Consider the following 27,151-nt stretch of genomic DNA (forward strand, 5'->3'; position numbering starts at 1 on the left):
TAAGAAAGTTATATCAGGACGGGTATTGGTTAGATAGATGAGACGTCCAATGAGACGCCTATATGCAGTGGCTTCCTTGTCATCAAGAAGAACACCTTTGGTTGCTGATAATTTTGATGTGTGAAGCATAGGTGTAGGCACAGGAGCACAACCAAGCATTCCAACGTCTTTTAGTAAATCCAGGGCGTATTTTCTTTGACTTAAGTGGATGCCAGTGTCATTGCGTGCTACTTCAATGCCCAAAAATTAGGTTAAGTCACCCAGATTTTTTATGTGGAAGAAATTGTTCAATAGATTTGTTAAATTGGAGATCTCCATGGGTTTGTTCCCGATGAGGACAATGACATCCACATAGACCAGGATTGTCGTGGTGTATTTGCCATCATGTTTCAAAAACAAAAAGTGATCAGCAGTGGAAGTATTATATTTGTGAGAAATTAGAAAATTTGAAAGTTTGGCATAGCATTTTCTTCTTGCTTGTTTGAGGCCATAAAGTGACTTTTTGAGGCCACAAACCAGATTTGTAGATGAAGAGTGAAGTCCTGGGGGCAGAACCATGTAAAATTGTCATCTAACTCCCCATGCAGAAAAACATTGTTGACATCAACTTACTTTAGTGTCCAGTTGTTAGTTGTTGCCAAGGCAAGAAGCAGCCTAAGGGTAGTTAACTTTGCTACAGGAGCAAAGGTATCCAGAAAATCAAGACCATCGATTTGGGTTTAACCCTTTGCTACCAAGCGGGTTGTGTAACGTTCAATAGACTCATCTGCCTTGTGTTTAATTTTATACACCAAACAACACCCAATGGTTGTTTTCTCTAGAGGGAGCTCGGTTATGGACTAGGTTTTATTATCTTCAAGGGCCTTAAGTTCTTCCTTCATTGCTTGGACCCAAGATGGGTGCATGATAGCTTCCTCATAGTTTTGAGGCTCCTCGATAGATGGAATCAACATGATTGTATGTTTGAAATTATCAGACAAAGAATTGTAATTTAAAAAGGAATTAATTGGGTACTTGGTACTTACCGCATTAGTACTGATATTGGATACCTCAAAGTCTTGTAAATAGGTTGGTCTTCTTCTGCTGCGAGTTGATTAGGAGAAACAGTAATATTCTCACTTTGTTCAACCTCAACGTTAGTTTCAACAGTATTATCAACTAAAACATCATGAACATTATTTTCAGATTGCATATCAAGATCATCATAAGTCTGGGCATAATGGTTGGGAATAGGAAAGGATAGACTTTTTGAATCATTGTTTTGTACATGCTTGGAGTGATAAGGAAAACAATTCTCATGAAAAACAACATTTCTAGATAAATCTATTTTGTGATTTTTGAGGTTTAAAAAGAGGAAACCTTTTGTATTAGGTTTAAAACCGAGAAAAAACCCAGGAACAACACGGTTGTCCAGTTTTTTTCTATGAGCAAGAATGGTAGAAGAGTAACACAAACATCCAAAAACATGCAGATGAGAAATATCACACAATTTTTTCTATAATTTTTAATAGGAAGTAGCATTATTAAGCAGCGGAGTAGGCATACAATTAATAAGAAAAGCAGCATGTTGCACAACAAAACACCAAAAAACAACAGGAAGACTAGAATGAAAAATAAAGTTCGAGTGACATTCAATATGTGTTGATGTTTTCTCTAAAAAATTCCATTTTGTTCTGGTGTCTCAATACAAGTAGTTTGATGTATAATGCCTTTCTTTGGATGCAAAGAAATCATGCATGAAAAAATCAATGCCATTATCAGTGCGAATGATTTCAACTTTGGTAGAAAACTAATTTTCAGCATAGGCTATAAAATTGGTAACATTAGCCCTGACTTCAGATTTATTATGCATAGGAAAAATCCAAGTATACCTAGTAAAATCATCTACTATAGTAAGAAAAAATTTATGACCAAGCATTGAAACAACAAAACAAGGACCCTAAATGTCAATATGTAATTCAAAAGGTTGAGTAGTTCTAGTATCACTAAGGGAAAAAGAAAGTTTTCTTTGTTTTGCTTGATGACAAACATCACAAATGAAATCCTTATCAATATGAATATTAGGGTAATAGGTTTGTAGAACTTTTAACCTTTCTTCTGAAGGATGACCCATTCTGAGGTGCCAGATATTTGTTTGTTTTATAGTACAGCTTAGAACATTTCTATTAGCTTTGTTGAAGACATATAGACCAGCCACAACATCAACTGTACCAATCTTTTCTTTGGTTATGGAATTCTGTATTAAACACTCAGCAGAAGAGAAATCAAATGAAAGGAAAAATTTGGCACATATAAGACATTTTTCAGAATAAATTTATTATTAAAAAAGACTGTACCAGAATAGGAGGCAGTGACAGAATTTTCATTAGGAAGTTTAATAATAATGGGTTTAATAGGATTATATGATGTAAAATTAGACATGTCAAAACAAACATGATCTATTGCACCAGAATCTAAAATCCAAGCATGCTTATTGAAGATAAAATTTTGAAATCTATTAAGATTACCTGTCACAACAGAATTTTGATCCTGAGGATCGGTAGAAATGGAACCAACCTGGTTCACTTGTGCTTGACTGTTTCAGACACTTACATTCTTCAAAAAATCTGAAAGGATTTGAAACTAACTTTGGGTAATATGAAAGACACCACTACCAGCATTTTTATTATGATCTTGGCCACCATCAGTGTCTTCTTGAGCAACAATATTGGCATGAGAAAAATTACTATTTTGAAATCTATACCCGAAGGGGTATCCATGCTTCTTATACCAGACGTCCACAGTGTGCTCATTCTTGTTACAGTAAGTACAAACCTTTTTATTATTGCCGCTAGATCTTGACCCTTTTCCATCTTGGTTATGATAGCCATTTTTCTTGAAACATACAGTTTCATTGTGACCCAACTTACCACAAAAAGAACAGGTAACATAATTGACATTGGTATGAATAACAAAATTATTGTTCTTGACATGAGCAACTAAAACACTACTGTTAAATTGTCGTTCTTGTTGAACAACTAGAGAAAAAAATCTTAGTAATAGCAGGAACAGGCTCCATGAGAAGGACATGGGCCTTTATGTTATTGTAGTGATCATTGAGGCCACGCAAAAATTGCATAGCCTGATCCTATCATTTTCTTTGGGCAATAACAGAAGAACCATTACAGGTGCAAACATGATCAAGTCTAAAGTTGTCTAACTCATCCCAGATGACCCTCAGTTTGGTGAAATAATCAGAAACAGAAAGATCACCTTGATTAATGGAAGATGCCTCCATTTGAATATCCGAAATACGAGACAAGTCACCTTGTGAGAAGCGAGCTTTAAGATCATTCCAGACATCCAGAGTCTTTTCCATCCATGTGAGGCTTTTACGTATGGGGACAAAAACCGAATGCACGAACCAAGACGCCACCATGTTATTGGAGAGTATCCAGGATGCAAAGGTGGGATCCGATTCAGAGGGTTGAGGTATCACATCTTTGATCAATTTTAACTTGTTCTTTGCACTTAACACAGTGATAATTGAGCGGATCCAAGAGTGGTAATTTGTCAAATCAAGAAGTGGAGATACGAGAGGAGTCGCAGGGTTTTCACTCGGGTCAAGTACAAGAAGTTCTGAGCGAGATTGTCACTTTGAGTGGGATTTTTATTCTGGTTAGGGTTAGGGTTTTCGTTTTGATTGGGTTTTCCGTAGTCATTGAAATTTGACCTTCAAAACTGCAAAAAAAAATGTTAGTCAAAAGAAGAAGAAAAGGATCAAGATCTAAAGATTTGCGAAATAACAAAATATCAAGAATGAAGGAGGGATCAGAGTGCGTGCAACAGAGCTCTTTACAATGAAGACCTCTGATACCATATTACAAGATATTAGTGGCAATTACAGAAAAGAGAAAAAGAAGCTTTGGTGATTCTTTAGGAAGCAATGAATCAGAGAAGAAGAGAAGAACAAATATGAACAAAGAAGTACATATAAGAACAAAGAAGAAAGAAAAGGAAGTGTTGAAAAGAAAGCTGAAATTTGTTGTATTATTAAAATAAAAGAGTAAAGTTGTCTTATATACATGGGGTGGGGTGAAAAAAAGAAAAAACTAATTGGACCTAAAAACAAAAACATATTACAGCCCAACAGAAAATAAAATAATATTTAATATTTTATCACTATTCTTGTGGATCGGCTTAACTGACATGCTTATTTACTGTATTTTATTTTAATTATAATTTACTTTGTTAATCGACACTTGCTACTATTATTTAAATGTCGATCACTTTTAAGTTTTAATAATTTTTTTATTTTAAAATATGTTAACATCGGTATAATCTTTTCTTAACGAAGTCTAACCTTTATAATTATAATTATATCATAGTAAAATCTATTTGATCGACTCTAACAGCGTCTGTGCTTTACGAGACACTATTTTTTTTATAGTTAATTCATTGATATTTGTAGTGTAATTAAAACTATGAGAAACAAATTAACTACGAATTATTTGCCTGCGAAAACAACAATCCTCAGATCGCCAAATAACGTGTTTAAAGGAAGTTTTAAGATTAGATAATACGAAAAAAAACCTACTCTAGTTTCAAAATTTTCTTAGTGGTAGAAATGTCTAGAATTTATCTCATCAATGCATTTTATTGCTCACATATTTTTAGGGAGGATGATTCTTGTACGGATAAAATAACTTACTGTTTAGCAAATAGTCTAAGTTTTTGTTTACTGGGACAATATCAAATATTATTCTTTTAGTAATAAGAGTGGTTTTCCTGTTTCGTATAATTTTGCTTCACGAGTTAAAAAAATTGTAGGTATGAATTTTCTCATGTACGAGGTCCCTAATTAAATGTTGTAAGGGGGAAATATCCTTGGAGAAATTTTCGAAAAGAATTTCTGAATATATATATATATAGATAGATAGATAATCTAAAATGCATAGCTATCATATTAGTGTGCTTTAGATTTTACATAGAACCTGATATTGTAAAAACATTCTCTTAACAAACAAATTAATTAATATTTTAATTATATTTATTTTAATTTTTAATTTAAAATATTATAATATTATTATAAAGGGTCGTTGAATAATGTTATTTACTGAGTGCAGTAATCAATCTTTATTCTTTTACATAATGCAAAGATAGACTCATATGTACCATGTAGTGATTTTAGTAACATGAAAAGCGAAAGATAAGATGATTGCATGATTATTTAAGCTATTTGATTAAAGAGACTCTAACATCACGCGAACAAACCATGTAATTTATATATTAAAACTTCTATATTAGAAAGAAAATGGATAAATTTCATCAAAGCACTGGAAAAATATTATTCATGCTAATTGTAAATAAAATACCTTTTCTATTTCATAACTTATATAATGGACATGTATATCCCCTTATCGCTAATGAAGAGTTTAACACCATTCCAAGTGGACCAAAATGTTTATTTAATTTTTCATTTCTCAAATATATCGTTAAACAACCAAAAGAAATGTTGCAAATGACAGCTGCTATTGTGATGAACAGTTAAGTAATTCTTTTTTTTAGCTTTTCACCAAGCCTAAGAGAGCACAAAGTGAAAATCATATAAACTCTTATTGATCCTCTCAAGGTAGTGTAAAAGGAAATGTCTGGTAGAATAATTGAACGAGTAACTAAAATGCTGCAAAATAATATTTTATTCAATTAGCTTCAAGGTTTTCTTATCATTTTTAATACCATACATACTAAGTTACAACTATATTACTCAGCTTCCATAATAAAAAAAGGGCAAAAAACTCGTAGATGCATAGTTTCTGTAGTTTTCTAATCTGATTATAAATTTTGTCTCAGCCAATCTGTTGACCACAGTTTCATACCACTTTTATTTTCCTTGGTGGATTTTATGTCTTCTTGCTATTTCCCCTTCACTTGCCAAAGAAAGATGGAGTTCAACACCCAAAACTATAAGAAATCTGAGATAAGGTGGAGCTCAGATGATCAAGGTGGTCCTGGACAAAAGAAATCTTATTCTTGTTACTTTTGCAAGAAAGGATTCTCTAATGCACAGGCCCTAGGTGGCCACATGAATGTCCACAGAAAAGATAGGGCCATGCTCAAGCAATCTTCTGAAGAAAGCTTGCTTTCATTGGATATCTCAATCAAGACCACAAGTGATCACAATAATAATGGCCCTTCTGATTTGGAAGAGAAAATTTTGTTTCGGTTGGGTTCTGGAGAAGACCAGAAGCATGCCAGAAATTGTAAAATGCCATTCAATTTCCCTCACAAAAATGATCATGATTATGCAGTAGAAAGGGGCATGCTGATTGGTACAGCAGAAATTCCTCATCTTCCTTCTTTTGTTTTGGGGCAGCGGATTGAAGAGAAGAAAGCTGACTTAGACCTTGAACTTAGGTTAGGCCTTCATCCCCAGGAGTCAGCAACATTGAACACTAGATCCTTCTTTTGAAGTAGCGTTCCAAGTGTGGAAGATCAGTGAAAAGTTGCTTTTATCTCATACCTAGCTCTTCTTCCAACTTATCTACAATATAAAGGTAACTAATTACGTTTAAGAATTTAATTCTGATACAGTATGGATATTCTTTTCACTCACAGTACTGCATCAAAATTAAATTCTCTCTCCATATATATCTATCTATCTATATATATATATACGTCTTGCTAGTTCAATAATGGGACGGTATCATCTAAAGTTTATGTTAATATTGCTTGTTTTCTTCTGCTGTTATATAGCAGATGGGTTCGTGATTTTCCTTTTGTCTTTCTTTTTAATTCTTTTGGTATTATTATGTTATATCCATAGTGTACACTGCCTTTGTAATAATACAGCTATTATTTGAAGTTGTTGCTTCGGGTATTATATATATATATATATATATATATATATATATATATATATAAGAAGTTATATGTTGCTCCCAAAATATGTTTCCAAGCAACTTGGTGTAGCTGGTTTGATATTATATTGCATGTTCCAGCTTAAATTTCAGTTATAGCATGAATCATAACATAGTAACCTTTGATATACAAAACGATATCGGATCAAGACGAAATTATTTGAAGGAACAAGAAAAACAACTAAAAGTGACTCGCTCACAGACATCATAAAGACACTTTTATATTTGTATTGGTGAAAAATTCCTCTCTAAGCATTACTTATCTTCTCTTTCTGTCCATTTTTTGTGTCTTTCTTTATTGATTATACACTATTATATTGGAAATTACACACTTGTTTTTCCAAAGGATACATCACAAATGAATTTAAAGACTTGTGAAACCATCAGACGATTGATGAACCTCTATCATTCCCACCATTCTCCCTTCTCCTTCATATGTGGAAACAATTTAACAATCCATAATCTCATTATAACTTCATTTTGCATGCAGTTTTACCAATTCTCTTCAGAACTATACAAAGGGCCATCCACTTTTGCCCTAAGCTCCTAAAATAACCCATTCTCCTTTAAAACTAGCTAGCTTTACAATCTATCAGATCAATTCTAACACTACTTCATTTTTTTCAAATAAAATATTTTTAAAACTTCGCCTTGATTTTGATATTTTTTTTCACTTACTTGATAGCATCACTTCTAAAATGATGATTAGTTTGAGATCAATTGTAGGTAATAAACTCTATTTGTGACCACAGAAAAAATATTTCTCATATAGTTATTATATATAGGTTATTTTGAATATTTTATATGAATTTATAATCATTACATATGTCATCATGGAATTTTCTACATCAATTAATAACCAATATAATTCACATTGGTTGAGCAACCAAGATTACATCAATCAGGGCCTTCTTTGAATATTCTTAAGAACTTTTTATCATTCAAAGGGTGTGAATTTTCAATGCCCATTAAAGAACTTACACAGTAACTTAAAAAAATTTCATCATTCAAAGAGTGTAAATTTTCTATGCCCATTAAAGAACTTAAATAATAAGTTACACTTTTTATATTTTTTATATTGGCTATGAAAATAATCAATATTAAAAATTAGATTTTTCTTCAAGAAGTTACGGTCATTATTCATTTTTCTCCAATAATCAATAATTGTTAACTGACAGAGTCCAACTATTACTAGAAATAAAATTTTAAAGATAGTTAACAACTTGATTTTATAATAATTTTATTATTATAATTATTCTTCAAACATCCTTAAAAATCTTATTTTTATTATGTCGATACAAATTATATATGATCAATTATAAAGATAATCATTATCTTATAATTACAATCTATTTAAATTTAAATTTATGTTATAACAAGATTAAGAATACAAGCTCCTAAACGTATTTCAATAAATTTAACAAAATAATAAACATAACAATCTTAATATAAAATAAAATATAATTTAAAATCATAAAAAAAATATATATATATATATATATAACTATTACAAATTTAAAATTGATTTTAAACTAATATTAGATTAAATTAAATTAAATAATTATTACAATTAATTATTTTATAATAAATTATTTAATGTTAGTGTCAGTCAAACCGACACAAACCATAATTTAAAAATAATAACCTAAATAAAATAGAAAAATAGGTTTAAATGAAAAAAAAAATTATAAAGTTAATGTCAATAACACAATAACGAGGATTAGATTGATGCTTTTATAAATAATAATTTAAATAAAATTTGGAAAATTAGTAAGAGAGTTTAAGTAATGAAAATTAAATTTTTTTATTATTAAAATGAAAATTAATTAACTTTTTATTACTTTATTTTTTACCTTGTCAATTTGTTTAATAAATTTAGAGTTTCGAAATGAATTTTCTCTTTTTTTGTTTATTTTTATTTTTTAGTTTTTGTTGGATGACTCAGAATTCTTGTATTTTCTCTTCTCTTTGTAACGGTAATAAGAGTATTAGTTCAAGTAGTTGTCACTACAACACTAGTCATTTTTTAGTAAATATTTAATAACTTTCATTTATGTGAGTCTTTTCTCTTTTAATTATTCGCATGGGCCTCTGCTTCTCTATTGTCTCTTATCTCTAAATCACTTCACCAAAAATATTAAACCCTAAATCACTTAGTTTTCTCTCCTTCCCTTTTCTCTTTGTGTTTCCCTTTCTAAACACTTGTTTGCATTTTTCTAATTTTTCACATTTCTAAATTACTTCTAAAAAATAATTAAACGCTTTCAACTTTTATTATTAGCTCTAAGGTTGGATTTTCACTGAGTTGGTAAGTAATTTAGAACCTTGGTTTGTTGATTGTGCTGGTTATGTTTTTAACAAACCCTAATTTTCATTAGAAGTGCTCGAAATCGGGTTGTTTTGAGGAGGCAATACAATCTGTGTTTAACTAAGGATTCTTGGGTGGAGCTAAAACCCTTAGCCTTTGTTTTCTAAATGTGAGTTTAATGGTGCGCTTTTTTATCTTGATGGCGTTTTCTTTTATTTTGTGTGTTGTTTGGGATTAGATGTCGTGGTTGGGTTTATTGAACACTATTTCAATGAGGGTAAATTACAGTAAATTGGATCCCAATTTATTTTCCCTTTGTTTCTTTCATATCTCAAATTTTAAAATATACTAAGATATTTGTTGAAGTGGATTTTCTACTTCTCTTCGCACTTAAAAAAAATCATTAAATAAAAACTATTTTAGATATAAAAAATAATTAGTCACTATATTGACCAAATTAGATATTATTTTAGAGACTAAAAAATTATTGATATCTAAAATAGTTTTTATTATTAATATATCTAACTAGTTACCAACTATTTTAGATTCTAAAATTGATAGTTAAAATCTTGGTAGTTAATTAGATATCAATTTAAAAACTAGTTTATAAATTTAGAAACTAATTTAGATACCAATAATTTTTTAGTTTATAAAATAGTATCTAATTTAGTCAATATAATAAACAATTATTTTTTGTCTCTAAAATTTGTTTCTATTCATTTTTTAGTAGTGTCGTATTTCTGGATTTTAATCTTTATGGTTAGTGACATATATTATAGTTTGAATCAATTTGAGTATTTTGATTTTGGACTGTGATTGTGCTTTGCATTTGTAATTTGTTCATTGGATCATTGATAATGTCATATTTCATCAATATTTCATATTAAAAGACAAAAACTTATGAATATTTATTGATAAAATAACTCTAATTTAACCCCTAATTTATGAATTAAATCTTTGTGATTATATTGTGATTATAATATGAATAAGAACAATTTATTCCCAAATTTGTGTTAATTTCCGAATTCTAGGGGAAAATGGGGATGAAAGGGTTAAAGGAGAAGAGAAAAGATAAAAAGAGAAAGTTAGAACACTCAAAACTACTCGTCCAAGCCAAATCACTTTAGAGGAACTCACCCAAACTCGCCCAAGCAAGATCACCCCAAAGAAGTTGGGTTTTTTCTCGTCTAACTCGCCCAAGCAAGTTGTAACTCCCTTAGGCGAGAAGTCGCTTAGCCCAAGCCCAATTAGGTTAAATATGAGGCATAAGGCATAACCCTGGACATCATTGGAGAATAGAAGGAGATAGAAACCCCATATTATGTTCAAATTCCTATGTATTGAGGTGATATTTAAACATAATATTTTGTTCTTGACTGATGATTGGTATTGTCATTTTATTTTTAACGCTTGTTTTATCATGATTTTGATCCTTAGGTTTAGACTAAAAAGTACTTCTAAGCATCAAACTTAAATGATAATGCTTAACATATTTGAATGTTAGAAATAGATTTGAAATGTTAATTTCTATCAACATATGTTCAGAACAATGAGGATTTTTTATAAATATGTGAGGAATCGATATTTAGGAGACTATCTTAATAATTTTATGTGGGGAATCGATATAAATAAATTTTGTATGGGCATCAATATCAATCAAAAATAGAATATTACATGTTTCTCAAAATACAAAAGAGTGAGAAGGAGGAACCCTAATCCCAATTTTCCCAATTGAATCAAACAACTCTTTACTTTGCTTTATTTACATTATTGCAATCTCATACACAAAAATTTTTTATATATTGTTTTCTATTTAGTGAATATTATACTTGAGAATTCATTTGTTCCTTGTGGGTTTGATATTCGTCCTTAGGGACAAATTTATTACAACTGATATGATACACTTGTCGTAAAATAATCATCAGCCATAACTTTATACAATGATTCTTGAAAATGAGTAATGTTGTCTACCATATTTTTTGCATTGATATCATTGAAGGAATAATGAATGGGTTATACTTTTTTTTCCAAGAGTAGCTAGCTAATGAAATTATCTTAAGACAGTACAAATTCACGACTCATTAAAATGATCCTCTAGGAAAAAATGAATTTAAATGTAATATCAACCAATGAGTTATGTATAGTTAATTATCTTCAGACTCCTAAAATATTATAAATAGAACACAAGTTAGTTCTCTAGATTCTCTGATTGTGCAATAGGTTGGCATTGCTACCCTAAACTTTGTTGAAGATGGTTGCTGCCCCTTCAATATTTAGGAATCAACTTGAGTTGGACAATAGTTAGACACTTTTCTTAGAATTGGATCAATGTTCTAAGTCAAGAACTCACCAAAACTAACACCAAATCCAAAACTCATATGGAAGTTCCAATTATGATCAAATTGAACCGAAGAGAATGGAACAAAAGATAAGCAAACTGAATTATAAGTGCTGGAAATTAAACACACCGAACCAAATCAAACAAAAGGAAGAATAACTTGCTGGAAAATGGAAATAGCCGAACCAAAAAAGGCAAGAACAATTAAGCTAGACATGAAAATGAAGAAGAAACAAAGTTAGAGAAAAGAACACTTATGGAGATGGAAGAGAAGGTGATTGATCACGCCACTTGGAGTATGGCTGCTCCAAGATTAGTGTGTTGCCGCCACTTGAGGACACCATGGATCCATCAAGATAAGACTAGAGAAGAAGACTCAAAAGCTCTCCAATGCTCACTCAAAATTTGAGTATAGTTTCTTTACTCTAAATTCCAATATGAATTTTACAAAGGAAGCACCTTTATTTATAGCCTAAGGTGCTGAAATGCAAGCTACACAAATTCAAAATTCCCTCCTAAAAAGTTTCTAGAACCGACGCCAATTACAAAGCATGAGGAAGGTGTGACCTCTTCCTTCACTTTGGCACCTCCTATTCTACTCCTACACCTATCTACTAACGCACCCCCCCCCTCCTAAAGCTCCTAACTAAAGCCTAAAAGATGCTATAACAATAGAGGTTTCTAATGTTTCCCTCTAAGCACCTTCAACTAAAGAAATTACAAAAAGAGAAAATAATTGTCCCCTAGCTCCTAAAGCTTTGAACATGCTTCTTGTAAGCCTTTGAGGTGGGCTTTGACCTCCATGGGCGTCCTCCATTTGTGCCTCTACCTCTTCTTGATCTTGTTGATTGGCCTCCATGTCCACTTGAGCTTGATCTCCATCAACTTTTATGTACAATTCTTGTATATTTAGTTTTGCTTTAAGTGTGTCTTAGGTAGTGTTTAGAGGTTGTTTAAGAGTGGGCTTTTTGCTGAGTAACTCACCTCCTAACCACTGGCCATGTGATAAGAACAAGCATAAGGTTTCTTAAACTGTTTTTCACATGTTTTACAAAAAACACGTTTACTGCATAAAAATAAATCTGTTCTTTTCTAAATAAACAGATTCTTTTTTAAACTGATGCCTTGGTTAAGTCTTGTGAAAATTAGATTTTGTGCATCAAGTATTTTGACTAAGTCTTCTACCTTTCAAAACGACTGTGTTTTAAATAGTTAAGCTTTTTTTGTTTTCGTTTTGAAAAATAAATCTGTTCATCTGTAAATAAATAGATTCTTTTTTACCCTGGTGCCATGTTTAGCTTAAACGGTTTTCAGTTTTGTCCCTGCACCAAAATGGCTGACTAAGTGTCCTCACATAACAAATTCTCTAACTGTTTTTTGAAAATAAATCTGTTCATTTTATTTTCAATCGGTTCATTTTATAACAGCTTTAACTGTTTTTCAAAAATCTGTTTTAAGTTGGTTTTCTATAAAATGAAAACTTGTTTCTGAGTTTAAAAATCGATCATACAATTGTAAAAACAAGTTTTGCATCAGAGAATTGAGGATTTACAAGGAATTAACATCTGTTCTTAAAAGATTTCGAAAATCACAAAGTGTTTGTTCTTGTTTGGTTCCAAAAGCTTGGTGAGAGGTGCTGCTACTGTTCTAGCAATCTGTTCTACTGGTTTAAGGCAGATTTCTGCATCCTCAATCAGGTGTAGTCGTTTCACATTTCTTTTCTTGTAAAAGTTTGGTTGTACACTCTTCTTGATAGGGTTTCTTGAAGAGTGTGTGTGCTGAAATAGGGTTTTTTTAGCAAGTGTACCTAAGTTCTTGTAGGTTTTAAGAACAATGGTATTTGTGTTTGTTTGAAGTGTGATTTAGTGAATTTCACCTTAGTTTAGGTGAAGACTGGATGTAGCTCAGTTGAGTGAACCAGTATAATTACCTTGTGTTCATTCTCCCTTAATCTCTGCACTTAAATTTCTGCATGTGTTAAACTGACAATAAATAAATCTGTTCAATCAATAATAAATCTGTTCTTTCTGGGCTCAGTTCATATTGTTCTTAATTTCTGGAAAAGCTGTTTGATTATGATAAGAACATATAAAATCTGTTAAAAGCCCCTGGAACATATTGACTGTGATAGGTGTCTCAAGGAATTGTCATGCTATTAATTGAACCTTAATCTCTTGCGTAAAAGTGAAGTTTGTTGTTTTGTGATTCACTGTTTTTCATTCTAATATCAGTGTGTGCGTATCTGGAAAATCTATCTGCATAATCTTGTGATTAACCTTGCTGTATAAACGTTTTTTAAACACAAACAGTGCCAAAATAAATCTGTTCAATTTCAAATAAATCGATTTATTTTCTGCACACTGTGATAAATACTGATTCTGCGAGAAACTTTTAAAAGATCAATTCACCCCCCCCCCCCCCCCCCTCTTGAACTTTGGCACTATTAAACCTAACAATTGGTATCAAGAGCTAGGACTTGTATTTTAATCAAGTTTGTTTGCAATAATGTCTGAGTTTAAAGTGCTTTTTGCTGAGGGATCTGCCGTTAATAGACCACCTATGTTCAATGGAATGAATTATGCATTTTGGAAAATTAGAATGCGAATTTTCATGGAATCTATTGATGCATTAATTTGGGAAGCTGTGGTCCATGGACACTATGTGCCAATGCAGGTTGTCAAGGATGAAGAAGTGGTAAAGCCAAGATCTGAATGGAATGAGACCGAAAGGAGGAAGGCTCAACATGATCTTGAGGCCAAGAACATCATAACCTTTGCATTAACAATGGATGAGTTCTTCAGGATATCCCAATGTAAGTCAACTAAGGAGATGTGGGAAGTCTTAGAAGTCACTCATGAGGGTACTGAAGATGTGAAGAGGTCAAGAAAACATTCTCTCATCCAAGAATATGAATTGTTTAAAATGCAACCCGAGGAGAGCATTGCTGATGTGCAGAAAAGGTTCACTCATATTGTGAATCACCTTACTGGTTTGGGAAAAGAATTTGACAGAGAGGAACTCAACATAAAGATATTGAAGTGCCTCAACAGAAGCTGGCAACTAAAGGTGACTGCCATATCTGAAAGCCGTGATCTGTCAAAGTTGGGAACTGCTGCACTCTTTGGAAAGCTAATGGAGCATGAGCTAGAGCTCAAGAGACTCAAAGAGCAGGAAACAACAGAGAGAAAACCCAAAGGACTTGCACTGAAAGCAAGTGAACAGAATGAGATCAAGGAGGAAAAAGAAGATGCTGAAGATGATGAAACAATCAGTCTTCTTACAAAAAGATTCAGCAAATTCCTGAAGAAGAAAAGCAGAGATAGGAACCAGCAGAAAAGAAGGTATCCTAAACCCAATGATCCAAATTCCTCTAAATTTACTTGCTTTGGTTGTGGCAAAACAAGGCACATCAAAACGGATTGTCCAGACAATCAATCAAAGGATAAATCTGCCAACAAGAGAGTAGAAAAGAGCAAGGGAAGAAGAGCTTACATCTCATGGGAGGAAAATGAAGTATCTTCAACCAGCAGCTCTTCAACTGAGAATGAGGAAAACAATTTGTGCTTCATGATGAAGGATGAGGAGTCAATCTCTGATTCAGTAAGTGATTTTTCTGTGGATTTAGATAACTATGATCAATTGCTTGCTGCTTTCAAGGAAACACATGATGAAGCAAATAGGCTAGCTGTAATATGCAATAAGCTGCAAAAGGTAAATAATGTGCTTGCACCTAAAGTAAAAACACTTGAGGAAGAATTGCATAAGGCCAAAACAGATTTGGTAAGCCTTGAACTTTTTTTTTTTAATCAGCAATAAAGATTTAATAAATAGAAGTACTAGGGGTACTCCAACCCATTTACACAATTCCTTATACTAAAGAAGTGAGGTTTCCAGATAACATGCCTAAACATAGACATATTCTACACATATATCTGCTAATCTTAACCTCTTTAAAAACAACAAGATGTCAATACATAAACCAAATTAGCTATCAAGGAATCCTACAACTTAGTCCAATTCCAGACTATAAGCGTATCAACTCAAAAGAAAGACTTTGTCTCCTTGCTATCTACTGCATTTTCCAAGCATCCATTATGATTATAGTTGTACCCCAAGGCATTCCTCTCATGCAAACCAAGAATCCAATCAAAAGTAAAGAAAGGGCGTTAATCATCAATGTATTGATTTTAAACATTCATATACATTAATACACCAATCAGAATAAGAGAAATTTGACTTTGGAAATTTATAACTTACCCATGCCCACGCCTTTACTTGGGCCAAAGCAAAAATTTCAACAGGATCCACCACTGCATTATTGAAAATTATCCTATTCCTATGATTCCAAATTCCCCAAATAATAGAAATCCACATACATTTCCAAACACAATTTCCCAAGTAGTTTAGACCTGTAAAACCTATTTGTTCGAAATGTTGAATAGCATTATCACAATGTACAAAAGCTCTACCAGCCCAAGCATTAGACATACACCATACTTTAGAAGTCACTTTACATGTGAAGAAAAGATGATTTACTGTTTCGAGCTCAGACCCACACATGACACACATTCCCCTTCCAACCTGAATTCCTCTATGTACTAAATTATCATATGTTGCAATTTTACCAAATAAAACACGCCAGGCAAAGTAATGTGCTGATGGTAGAGCTTTTAGGCTCCAAAAAGAATCAAAATTGAAAGCAGAGCATGAATGTGACTGCAAATTATTTTGTTGGCAAAGGATTTTATAAGCAGAATTAACAGTAAAACAGTTTGAGATATCACCTACCCACATCCACTCATCATTTCTACAAGCATCTATTTTAATAGTCTTCAATTCATCCATAAATTCATTTATAATTTCATTTTCCCATAAAAACCACTCTCTTCTCCATTCTATTTGCCATACCCACTGATTTTCTTGCCATACCCCATATTTATCTACAGAGCCCTCTTTAAGCACTGAGTTTGAAAAAATTCTGGGATATCTGTTTTTCAAAGTATCATTCCCTATCCAATGGTTTGTCCAAAACATAATATTACTCCCTGCACCGACCTTCCACCTTCTCTGATTATCAAACCAAGAGTTTGAGTTTCCTCCGCACACCTTCTTGATATCTCTCCACCACCAAGATTCAGTATTTGACACAACACTATCATCTAACTCTCTCCAAGACCCATATTTAGATTCCAATACCTGTTTCCAAAGTCCTGATTTTTCACAACCAAGTCTCCATTTCCATTTCCCAAGAAGAGCCATATTAAACAACTTTACATCCTTAATTCCCAGTCCTCCTTCCGATTTGGATTGACATAGAAGGTCCCACTTAATCCAGGCTATCTTCCTTTTATCACTTCCCCATCCCCATAGAAAATCTCTTTGTAATCTTGTGATTAAATTCCCAACTGTTGTAGGCATTTTGAACAGAGATAAGTAATATAAAGGGACAGCTGAAATGACAGATTTTATCAAAGTAACTCTTCCAGCAAAAGATAAAAATTTTCCTTTCCAACTAGAAAGCTTGCTTTTAATTTTTGCTATCATATCATTCCAAAACACTTTTTTCCTATGATTATCTCCCACAGGAACCCCTAAATATTTAAAAGGAACTTCCATTTGATTACAATTTAAAATCGCAGAGTATCTTAGAATTTCAGTATGTTGTGCACCTATACCTGCGATTTTACTTTTTCGAAAATTCACCTTCAAACCAGACACAAGTTCAAAACATCTTAGAGTACATTTAATTGTTGTAATGTTTTTCACATTATCCTCACAGAAAAATATAGTATCATCAGCAAACTGTAACATACTAACCTCAACCTGATACAAGCCTACTTTAATCCCATCATAGAGTCCTTTTTGTTGGGCCACTCTCATGACTCCAGCCAAACCTTCAACCACTATAAGAAATAGAGATGGTGCTAAAGGGTCGCCCTGCCTTAGGCCCTTTGTCGGTTGGAATTGTTCAGTAGGACTTCCATTGACAAGTATGGATATAGATGATGATTCTAAGCAACTCCTAATCCATTTAATCCATGTATTTCCAAACCCCATCCTTTGTAACATAAAATAGAAAATTCCAATCCACAGAGTCGTAGGCTTTCTCAAAATCAGCCTTAACAATGATACACTTACTCTTCTTCTTTGTTACCTCCTCTATAACTTCATTTGCCACAATTATGCTATCAAGAATACCCGTTCCTTGAATGAAAGCCGATTGTTTATGATCAATGATTATATGCATGATTTTCTGCAGTCTTCTAGCTAAAAATTTTGCTATGATTTTGTAAAAACTGCCAACTAAGGATATTGGTCTAAAGTCCTCTAATCTAAAAGGGTTAGCAATTTTAGGGATGATTGTGATGAAAGAGGCATTACATCCTTTTGGCCATCTCCCCCATTTTTGAAAGCAACATACAGCTTTATATAGTTCTATATTTATAATCTCCCAGAATTCTTTAAAAAGCTAAAATTAAAACCATCTGGTCCAGGGGATTTATTACTATCACAGTCCCACACTACCTGTTTCACTTCTTCCATAGAGATTACCTTTATCAAAGCCCTATTATCCTCACTGCTAATATTTGGGAAGGGAACATTGTCTAACAACAATTGAATTTCTCGTGAGCCCGTGAATATTTCTTTATAGAACCTTAGAACTTCCCCCTTTACCCTTGATGGTTCCTCACACCATTCATTCCCTACAAACACCCCGTTCAATCTGTTTTTATTTGACCTCCATTTTATAATCTTATGAAAGAATTGTGTATTTAGATCTCCTTCTTGCAGCCATTTAATTCTTGATTTTTGTCTATTAAGCATTTCAATTTTTAGGCACAGATTTTTCAAATCAGCAAACAAAGATTTCCTTCTTTTTTTCTCATCCTCATTCAATCCACCTTGCTCATCTTTTGTGTCTAGATTGCTAATCATCTGTTCTAGGTTAATTAAATTTGTCTGCAATGAGGCAAACACCTCTTTATTCCAAGTATTAATCCTCTTTTTTAAAGATTTCAATTTTTCCTTCATTTTCCATATTTCATTTCCTTCAAACTTTTGATTTTCCCAATCATTCTTAACACAATCTTTAAAACTTTTGTCTGTTTGCCACACATTTAGATATCTAAACGGTTTTGGTCCCCAATCTTGTTGAGATTGTTTTATAATTAAAGCACAATGATCAGATACCCTAAAGCCTTGAACTAACATGCTTGCATGCCTCTATTAAAACCTGTGAAAACTGCAAAAAATTGGAAAAACAAGTGGAGTATTTGCTAAAAACCCTTTCCAATTTCACCAAGGGAAGAGAGAACCTTGAGTCTCTTCTTGGCTCACAGAATGTTGTTTTCAATAAAAATGGACTTGGTTATACCCCTGGAAATGTAACCAATGTCAAAAAGCTTTCAAGTTTTTTTGTTCCAGCAAAATCAGTTTTTTCAGCTTTTAACAGTGGTAAAAAGGCATCTCATGTAACCTGTTTTTACTACATGAAATCTGGTCATACCTCTAGGTCTTGCATTGCTAGAAAGCATCTTGTTCCTAAGAATTTAGCAAAATGGCTACCAAAGAGAAGGTTTTAATCTGTGTTGGACCCTATACTGAAAAGGGTACCATTTGTATCATTTTTATTCTGTTTTGCAGATTGGCAGCAAGAAAAATCAGTGGTACTTGGACAGTGGCTGTTCCAAGCATATGACTGGAGATCTTACAAAATTCACTAGCTTGAAGCTCAAAGCAGAGGGACATGTAACCTATGGTGATAATAACCGAGGAAGGATTTTGGGCAGAGGCACTATTGGAACAGGGAATTCAACCACTATTGAGAATGTGCTTTATGTAGAAGGACTTAAACATAGCCTTCTCAGCATAAGTCAACTTTGTGACAAAGGATACAAGGTGAACTTTGAGTCAAAAGGCTGCACAATCTCAAGTGATTCATCTAGTAAGGTGTTGTTTACTGGTAAGAGAGTGAATAACATATATCTTTTGAATATCATGGAAACTAACTCTTCAAATGAGTGTTTGTTGTCTAGAAGTGATGAGTCTTGGCTGTGGCACAAGAGGTTAGCTCACATACACACTAATCACTTAAATAAATTGAAATCTAAAGATTTAGTTTCTGGTTTACCTAACATTAAATTTCAGGATAACAGGCTTTGTGATGCTTGTGTGAAAGGTAAACAAATTAGATCTTCTTTCAATTTAAAAGATATTGTCTCTATAAAAAATCCTTTGGATGTACTGCATATGGACTTATTTGGACCATCTAGAGTTGCTAGCTTGGCTGGAAATTTGTATGCTTTAGTTGTTGTGGATAACTACTCTAGATTTACATGGACTTTGTTTCTTGCACATAAAAATGATTCTTACAATGCTTTTAAGAAATTAGCAAAGATTCTGCAAAATGAAAATGGTTGCTGCATTAAATTAATTCGAAGTGATCATGGGGGAGAGTTTCAGAATGCTAGATTTGAGAGGTTCTATGAGAAGCATGGGATATCACACACCTTTTCAGCCCCTAGGACACCCCAACAAAATGGTGTAGTTGAAAGGAAAAACAGATCATTAGAGGAACTAGCTAGAACCATGTTAAATGAATCTAAGCTCCCTAAGTATTTTTGGGCAGATGCAGTCTATACTGCTGCTTATGTGTTGAATAGAACCTTAATAAGACCTATTCTTAAGAAAACCCCATATGAATTGTATAAGGGCAGAAAACCTAGTGTGAGCCACCTTAGGGTATTTGGGTGTAAATGCTTTGTATTGAATAATGGCAAAGAAAATCTTGGTAAGTTTGATGCTAAATCTGATGAAGGTGCGCACATTGGTAATGCTTTGAATGGTCATGCATATAGAGTCTTCAATAAAAGGTTGCTCATAGTAGAAGAATCAATACATATTGTTTTTGATGAAACTGATCATAGCATATCTAAAACTGTTGTTGATGACCTTGACAGTAATGAATTTAAATCTGTTTTAAATCAAAATGAATCGACTCATTTTGATACTGCTGATACACATGCTATGCAAGAATCTACTGTGCCTGCAAGTTTGCCAAAAGAGTGGAAAACCCCTAAAGACCTAACCCTTGATAATGTCACTGGGAACATTGAGAAAGGAGTATCAACTAGGAAATCCTTGAACAACTTCTGTGAAGCAATGGCTTTTGTATCTCAAGTGGAAGCCAAGAATCTGAATGAAGCTCTCAAGGACAACAACTGGATTTTAGCCATGCAAGAGGAACTGAATCAATTTGCTCTTAATGAGGTCTGGACTCTTGTTCCTAGAATACCTGAGATGAATATAATTGGAACAAAATAGGTATTCAGAAATAAAATGGATGAGCACGGGGTGATTACCAGAAATAAGGCTAGGCTAGTGGCTAAAGGGTATAATCAAGAAGAAGAAATAGATTATGATGAGACATATGCACCAGTGGCTCGGCTAGAAGCTGTTAGATTGCTACTTGCCTTCTCCTGCATCAAAGGGTTCAAGCTGTTTCAAATGGATGTGAAGAGTGCTTTCTTGAATGGTTATATAAATGAAGAGGTATTTGTTTCACAACCACCAGGTTTTGAAGACCACCTGCATCCAGGACATGTGTTCAAGCTAAGGAAAGCTCTCTATGGGCTCAAGCAAGCTCCTAGGCAATGGTATGAGAGGTTAAGTGATTTCCTCACCTCACAAGGCTATGACAGAGGCACACCTGATAAGACCTTGTTCATCAAGAAGAGAGGGGATGACACAATCCTAGTACAAGTATATGTAGATGACATCATTTTTGGATCAAACAATGGAGAATTGTGTGAAGCTTTTGTGGAAATCATGAAGAGCGAGTTTGAAATGTTAATGATGGGTGAGTTGAACTATTTTCTAGGCTTGCAGGTCAAACAACTCAAGGATGACATTTTCTTAAGTCAAGCTAAGTATTGCAAGGATCTGCTGAAGAAATTTGAAATGGACAAGTGTAAACCAATCAGCACACCCTTCTCAACAAGCTGTCACTTGGATCATGATGAAGTTGGAATTTCTGTTGATGAAACCAAATACAGAGGACTCATAGGATCTCTACTGTATCTCACTGCCAGCAGGCCTGAAATTATGTTTGCAGTGTGCATGTGTGCTCGGTTTCAATCTGATCCTAAAGAATCACATTACAATGCTGCCAAAAGGATTTTGAAGTATTTGCAAGGAACTAAAGAAGTTGGCTTTTGGTATCCAGGTAACATTTCATTAAGTTTAACTGGATATTCTGATTCAGATTTTGCAGGTTGCAAAATTGATAGGAAGAGCACCAGTGGAACCTGTCACTTGCTTGGATCAAGCTTGATCTCATGGCAATGCAAAAAGCAGGCTTGTGTAGCTCTCTCCACGGCTGAAGCAGAATACATTGCAGCAGGGAGTTGTTGTGCTCAAACCATATGGCTAAGACAACAATTGAATGATTTTGGTATCTTACTTAACCATATACCTCTGCTGTGTGATAACACAAGTGCAATCAACTTAACCAAAAATCCTGTCATGCATTCAAGAACCAAACACATAGAAATTAGGCATCACTTTCTAAGCGAACATATATCAAATGGAACATGTGAGATTAAATTCATTGGTACAGATTTACAGCTTGCTGATTTGTTCACAAAACCATTGGCTAAAGATAGGTTTAATTTTCTGCTCAAAGAATTGGGTATTATAAATGTCAATTGTTCCTAGTGGTGAAAAATTAAATCTATTTATTCGTAATTGAATGTGTTTATTTTCTGTACTGATATGCATTGATGACTAGGAAAGAGAAATTCTGATCTTTGACTGATTGACTGACTAAGTGGGCATTAACCTCTGTACCTTTGACGGTTTTGGTCATGGTTGTGTAACCGATTTGATGGTTTGGGTGCTCAATAAAGGTATGAGTTGTGTGCATCGTGACCCTAAATATTTGCTGCATATTTTCAAAGATTCTCTGCACAAATTCAGAGCATAAAATCTTCATGCATATCCACTCATAACTGCCATATCAACCTATTCATTTCTATATAAATCTGTGTGAAAATCTGCTACCCACATTGGCTATCCATTCTCTGTTCTCACCATTTGAAACCAAGAGAAAATTCTAGTTCAACCATGGCTTCTTCTTCAAGACAGAAACAAAAAAATAAGGGCAAGCAAAGCACCTTTCAAGGTGTGCTAGAAGGTTGGTTCGCTGGAAATGAAGAAGCAATCAATGCCTACATCCATGAGACAAGCAGAAAGCAGATTAATATACCCAAGGTGCTGGATTTCAACTGGCTGAAATCAGAAAAATTGGCAGAAACAAGGGCTGTGTTGAAGCACCAGAAACTGAAAAAGCTGCTGCAATTAACGAGTAATGTATATCCTGATTTGGTTAAGGTGTTTTACACTAACCTAACACTGGATGGAAAGAACATTGTCTCTTATGTGAAAGGGATCAAAATGAAGATCACAAGTGATGTTTGGAATTCTATGGCTGGAATCAAGTACGCAGGACTGAAAGTGGGAAAAGGAAACACCAGTGGGATTCAAGAATTCAACAAGCTGCAATATTACAAGAGCTGTATGAGGAACCCTACACAGAACATAAGCAGGTTCCATGCAGGTCATTTGAACCTTACACCACGTCTTGTTGCCTACATTATAGCATGGCAACTCATCCCAAGAGGTACAAATCATGTTGTTTTACATGAAGAGGATTTAATCCTTCTATACTGCATCATGAACCAGATTAAGGTAAACTGGGTTTTCATTATCAATGAACACATGCTGAAATCCAAAAGGTTGGTTGATTATCGCTTTCCTTATGCTATACTTGTTTCAAAATTGATTGATTTCTTTGGTATTGATGCTTCAAATGAGAGAAACGACCCCATCAAGGCTGTAAGTGAGATTGACAATTCAACTCTCACAAAGATGGGATTTCACAAAGTAGAGGACAATTGGGTGGTTCTCAAAGGCAAGAACCCTCAAGCAGAACATGGAGCCTCAAACCTCAATAATGAGGATGAGGATGAAGCTGTTCCAATGGAGGATGACACAGTTCAAGCGGCAGAACAATCTGCTGGACATGCTAGAAACCAAAGGATACGCTCTCCATCTGTAGAAGTCAGAGGAGACTCACCTGCTCCCCAATTTGTGCATGAAGAAGTTGCTGCAAATGCCATTGTTGCCTATCAAACTCCAGAATACCGAGGTGAACCATTATCCATGTTTGAAAGGCAAGTTCTGTATCGCCTTGATGTCATGACTGCAGAACAAAGGGCATACTTTGAGACTACTCAAGCAAGGTTTCAGCACCTTGATGATCAAATTGAAGGAGTTCAGGCACAGTTTGCAGAGTTATACTACAAGGATCAGTAGTCTCTTGCTTTTCATGCTTTCTTTATCAGTTTTAAATTTTTTTAATGATGAACAATTTGTCTTTATCTTTTTGGACTATTATGGTTATGTTTCTGTTTTTTTTTTCCTATGCTTACATGTTGTTTGATGAATCCAAAGGGGGAGAAAAATAGCTCACCATGCTAGGTGAAGCTAGCTAAAACAGGAAGTTAAATTCTGCACCTTAAAACCATTTCACATGTTATGCAATGTTCTGTTTTTCTGGTTTAATATTTGGTGCAGTACAGGTTCTTAAAGCAACAGAGCTATGGGGATTTGTCTCCATTAAACAGGGGGAGATTGTTGAAGATGGTTGTTGCCCCTTCAAGACATGTGTTTGATGAAGACTTTTATGTACAATTCTTGTATATTTAGTTTTGCTTTAAGTGTCTCTTAGGTAGTGTTTAGAGGTTGTTTAAGAGTAGGCTTTTTGCTGAGTAACTCACCTCCTAACCACTGGCCATGTGATAAGAACAAGCATAAGGTTTCTTAAACTGTTTTTCACATGTTTTACAAAAAAACATGTTTACTGCATAAAAATAAATCTGTTCTTTTCTAAATAAACAGATTCTTTTTTAAACTGATGCCTTGGCTAAGTCTTGTGAAAATTAGATTTTGTGCATCAAGTATTTTGACTAAGTCTTCTACCTTTCAAAACGACTGTGTTTTAAATAGTTAAGCTTTTTCTGTTTTCGTTTTAAAAAATAAATTTGTTCATCTGTAAATAAATAGATTCTTTTTTACTCTGGTGCCATGTCTAGCTTAAACGGTTTTCAGTTTTGTCCCTGCACCAGAATGGCTGACTAAGTCTCCTCACATAACAAATTCTCTAACTGCTTTTTGAAAATAAATCTGTTCATTTTATTTTCAATCAGTTCATTTTATAACAGTTTTAACTGTTTTTCAAAAATCTGTTTTAAGTTGGTTTTCTATAAAATGAAAACTTGTTTCTGAGTTTAAAAATCGATCATACAATTGTAAAAACAAGTTTTGCATCAGAGAATTGAGGATTTACAAGGAATTAGCATCTGTTCTTAAAAGATTTCGAAAATCACAAAGTGTTTGTTCTTGTTTGGTTCCAAAAGCTTGGTGAGAGGTGCTGCTACTGTTCTAGCAATTTGTTCTACTGGTTTAAGGCAGATTTTTGCATCCTCAATCAGGTGTAGTTGTTTCATATTTCTTTTCTTGTAAAAGTTTGGTTGTACACTCTTCTTGATAGGGTTTCTTGAAGAGTGTGTGTGCTGAAATAGGGTTTTTTAGCAAGTGTACCTAAGTTCTTGTAGGTTTCAAGAAAAGTGGGATTTGTGTTTGTTTGAAGTGTGATTTAGTGAATTTCACCTTGGTTTAGGTGAAGACTGGATGTAGTTGAGTTGAGTGAACCAGTATAATTGCCTTGTGTTCATTCTCCCTTAATCTCTGCACTTAAATTTCTACATATGTGTTAAACTGTCAAGAAATAAATTTGTTCAATCAATAATAAATCTGTTCTTTCTGGGCTCAATTCATATTGTTCTTAATTTATGGAAAAGTTGTTTGATTCTAATAAGAACATATAAAATCTGTTAAAAGCCACTGGAACATATTGATTGTGATAGGTGTCTCAAGGAATTGTCATGCTATTAATTGAACCTTAATCTCTTGCGTAAAAGTGAAGCTTCTTGTTTTGTGATTCACTGTTTTTCATTCTAATATCAGTGTGTGTGTATCTGGAAAATCTATCTGCATAATCTTGTGATTAACCTTGTTGTATAAACGTTTTTTAAACACAAACAGTGCCAAAATAAATCTGTTCAATTTCAAATAAATCGATTTATTTTCTACACACTGTGATAAATACTGATTCTGCAAGAAACTTTTAAAAGATCAATTCACCCCCCTCCCCCCCCCCCCCCCCCCCCCTCTTGAACTTTGGCTCTATTAAACCCAACAAACTTTAGGGTGACTATCATGAATAAAACTTTTAGCAAATTTTAACATGAATAAAAATTTTAAGAATTTAAAGGTAAGCTTACCATCAACAACATGCATCTAAACAACTTTTTCATCCATATAAGAGAGAAGATCATCTAAGTTAGTTTGTATAGTAAATAACTTTTGCATAACAAAGCCCTGAATATTCAAGGATTAATCCCAAGTATCCTTGACATGTGCTTTTAAATTCAAACCAAAGGAATCATGTATAGGAATGCATATGACATCTTGCATAACAATAATGCAAATCTTTAAGAGAATTTTTTTCACTAACATTTGGAAAACATATGCTACTCCAAGTGCTAAAACTCTAGTTTAGAGGATAGGTCTGAATAGAATTCAGACTAAGTTGAATCAACATACAAGATGATGGATTTGTGCCTTCCTAGTTTCGGATTTGTAGGTGAATTGCGGAAGCTTCATGGATTGGAGATGGAACAAGGTCCTCCTAAGAGTGGTGGTGACCTTGAAGGTGCATGAGAAGTAGGATTTGAGAGTGGTGAGGCCAACTCTACTTGGGTGACAGTTTAGGAAGATTAAAAGCCTAACCTAGGAGGTTTTGGGCAAAGAGTGAGATTGGCACAATTTTGGCAGCAATTCACTCATGTATTAATCTTGCATTTACATGACCCAAGCTCCTCTATATATAGCAAGAGTGGGCTGAATATGAAAAGAGAATTGGAGGGAAATTCAAATGTTAGCACATGGGAAGGTGGCTCCTAAATTCAACACATGTGAGGTAGGTTCTAGAAGTCTTGCATGTGCTAGGAGTTCTAGAACCTTACACTCCACTTAGGCTAAATGTGGGCTGGACCTAAGTTTAATTAGGAGTAGGAAACTCTAATTAAACTTAGGTTAGCATTTTAGGTACCACTTTGCATGTTTCAACAAAAATACAAAAGAATTAAACTATGCTACTTTTGACAAAAATGTAAAACTATTCTACACTAGAGTTTATGACATGTAGAATAAGTCCTCTTGACCCCTCTTTGACCATAACTCTAGTGGTTGCCTCAATTTGACATTTTGGTGGTCTTTCAATGGATTGGTGTCGGGGCCTCTTCCATCATCCCCTCCCTCTTGAAAAGGATTTGTCCTCAAATCCAAGGCTTCGTCCTCGTCATTAGTAAGGGAATGTATGTGGCTGGATGGTGTCCATCATCTCCTCTTTCTTGAGAAAATCTATCCTCAGATCTAAAGGGTCGATCTCGGATAGCAGCCTCTTACTTTGGCAACTATGCT

The 27,151-nt window shown here is 33.8% G+C and overlaps 1 protein-coding gene across 1 annotated transcript; it reads left to right on the forward strand.

Annotated features, from left to right (window-relative positions):
* Nucleotides 1-5,780: 5,780 nt before the first annotated feature.
* Nucleotides 5,781-6,843, forward strand: LOC137826096 (uncharacterized). The gene has a single exon (XM_068631947.2). It carries the CDS (start codon nt 5,885-5,887, stop codon nt 6,449-6,451), a length of 567 nt encoding a protein of 188 aa, XP_068488048.1. The 5' UTR covers nt 5,781-5,884; the 3' UTR covers nt 6,452-6,843.
* Nucleotides 6,844-27,151: the final 20,308 nt, after the last annotated feature.

The sequence above is a fragment of the Phaseolus vulgaris genome, chromosome 8 (assembly GCF_051622355.1).
Source record: "Phaseolus vulgaris cultivar YP4 chromosome 8, ASM5162235v1, whole genome shotgun sequence".
Lineage (NCBI taxonomy): Eukaryota > Viridiplantae > Streptophyta > Magnoliopsida > Fabales > Fabaceae > Phaseolus > Phaseolus vulgaris.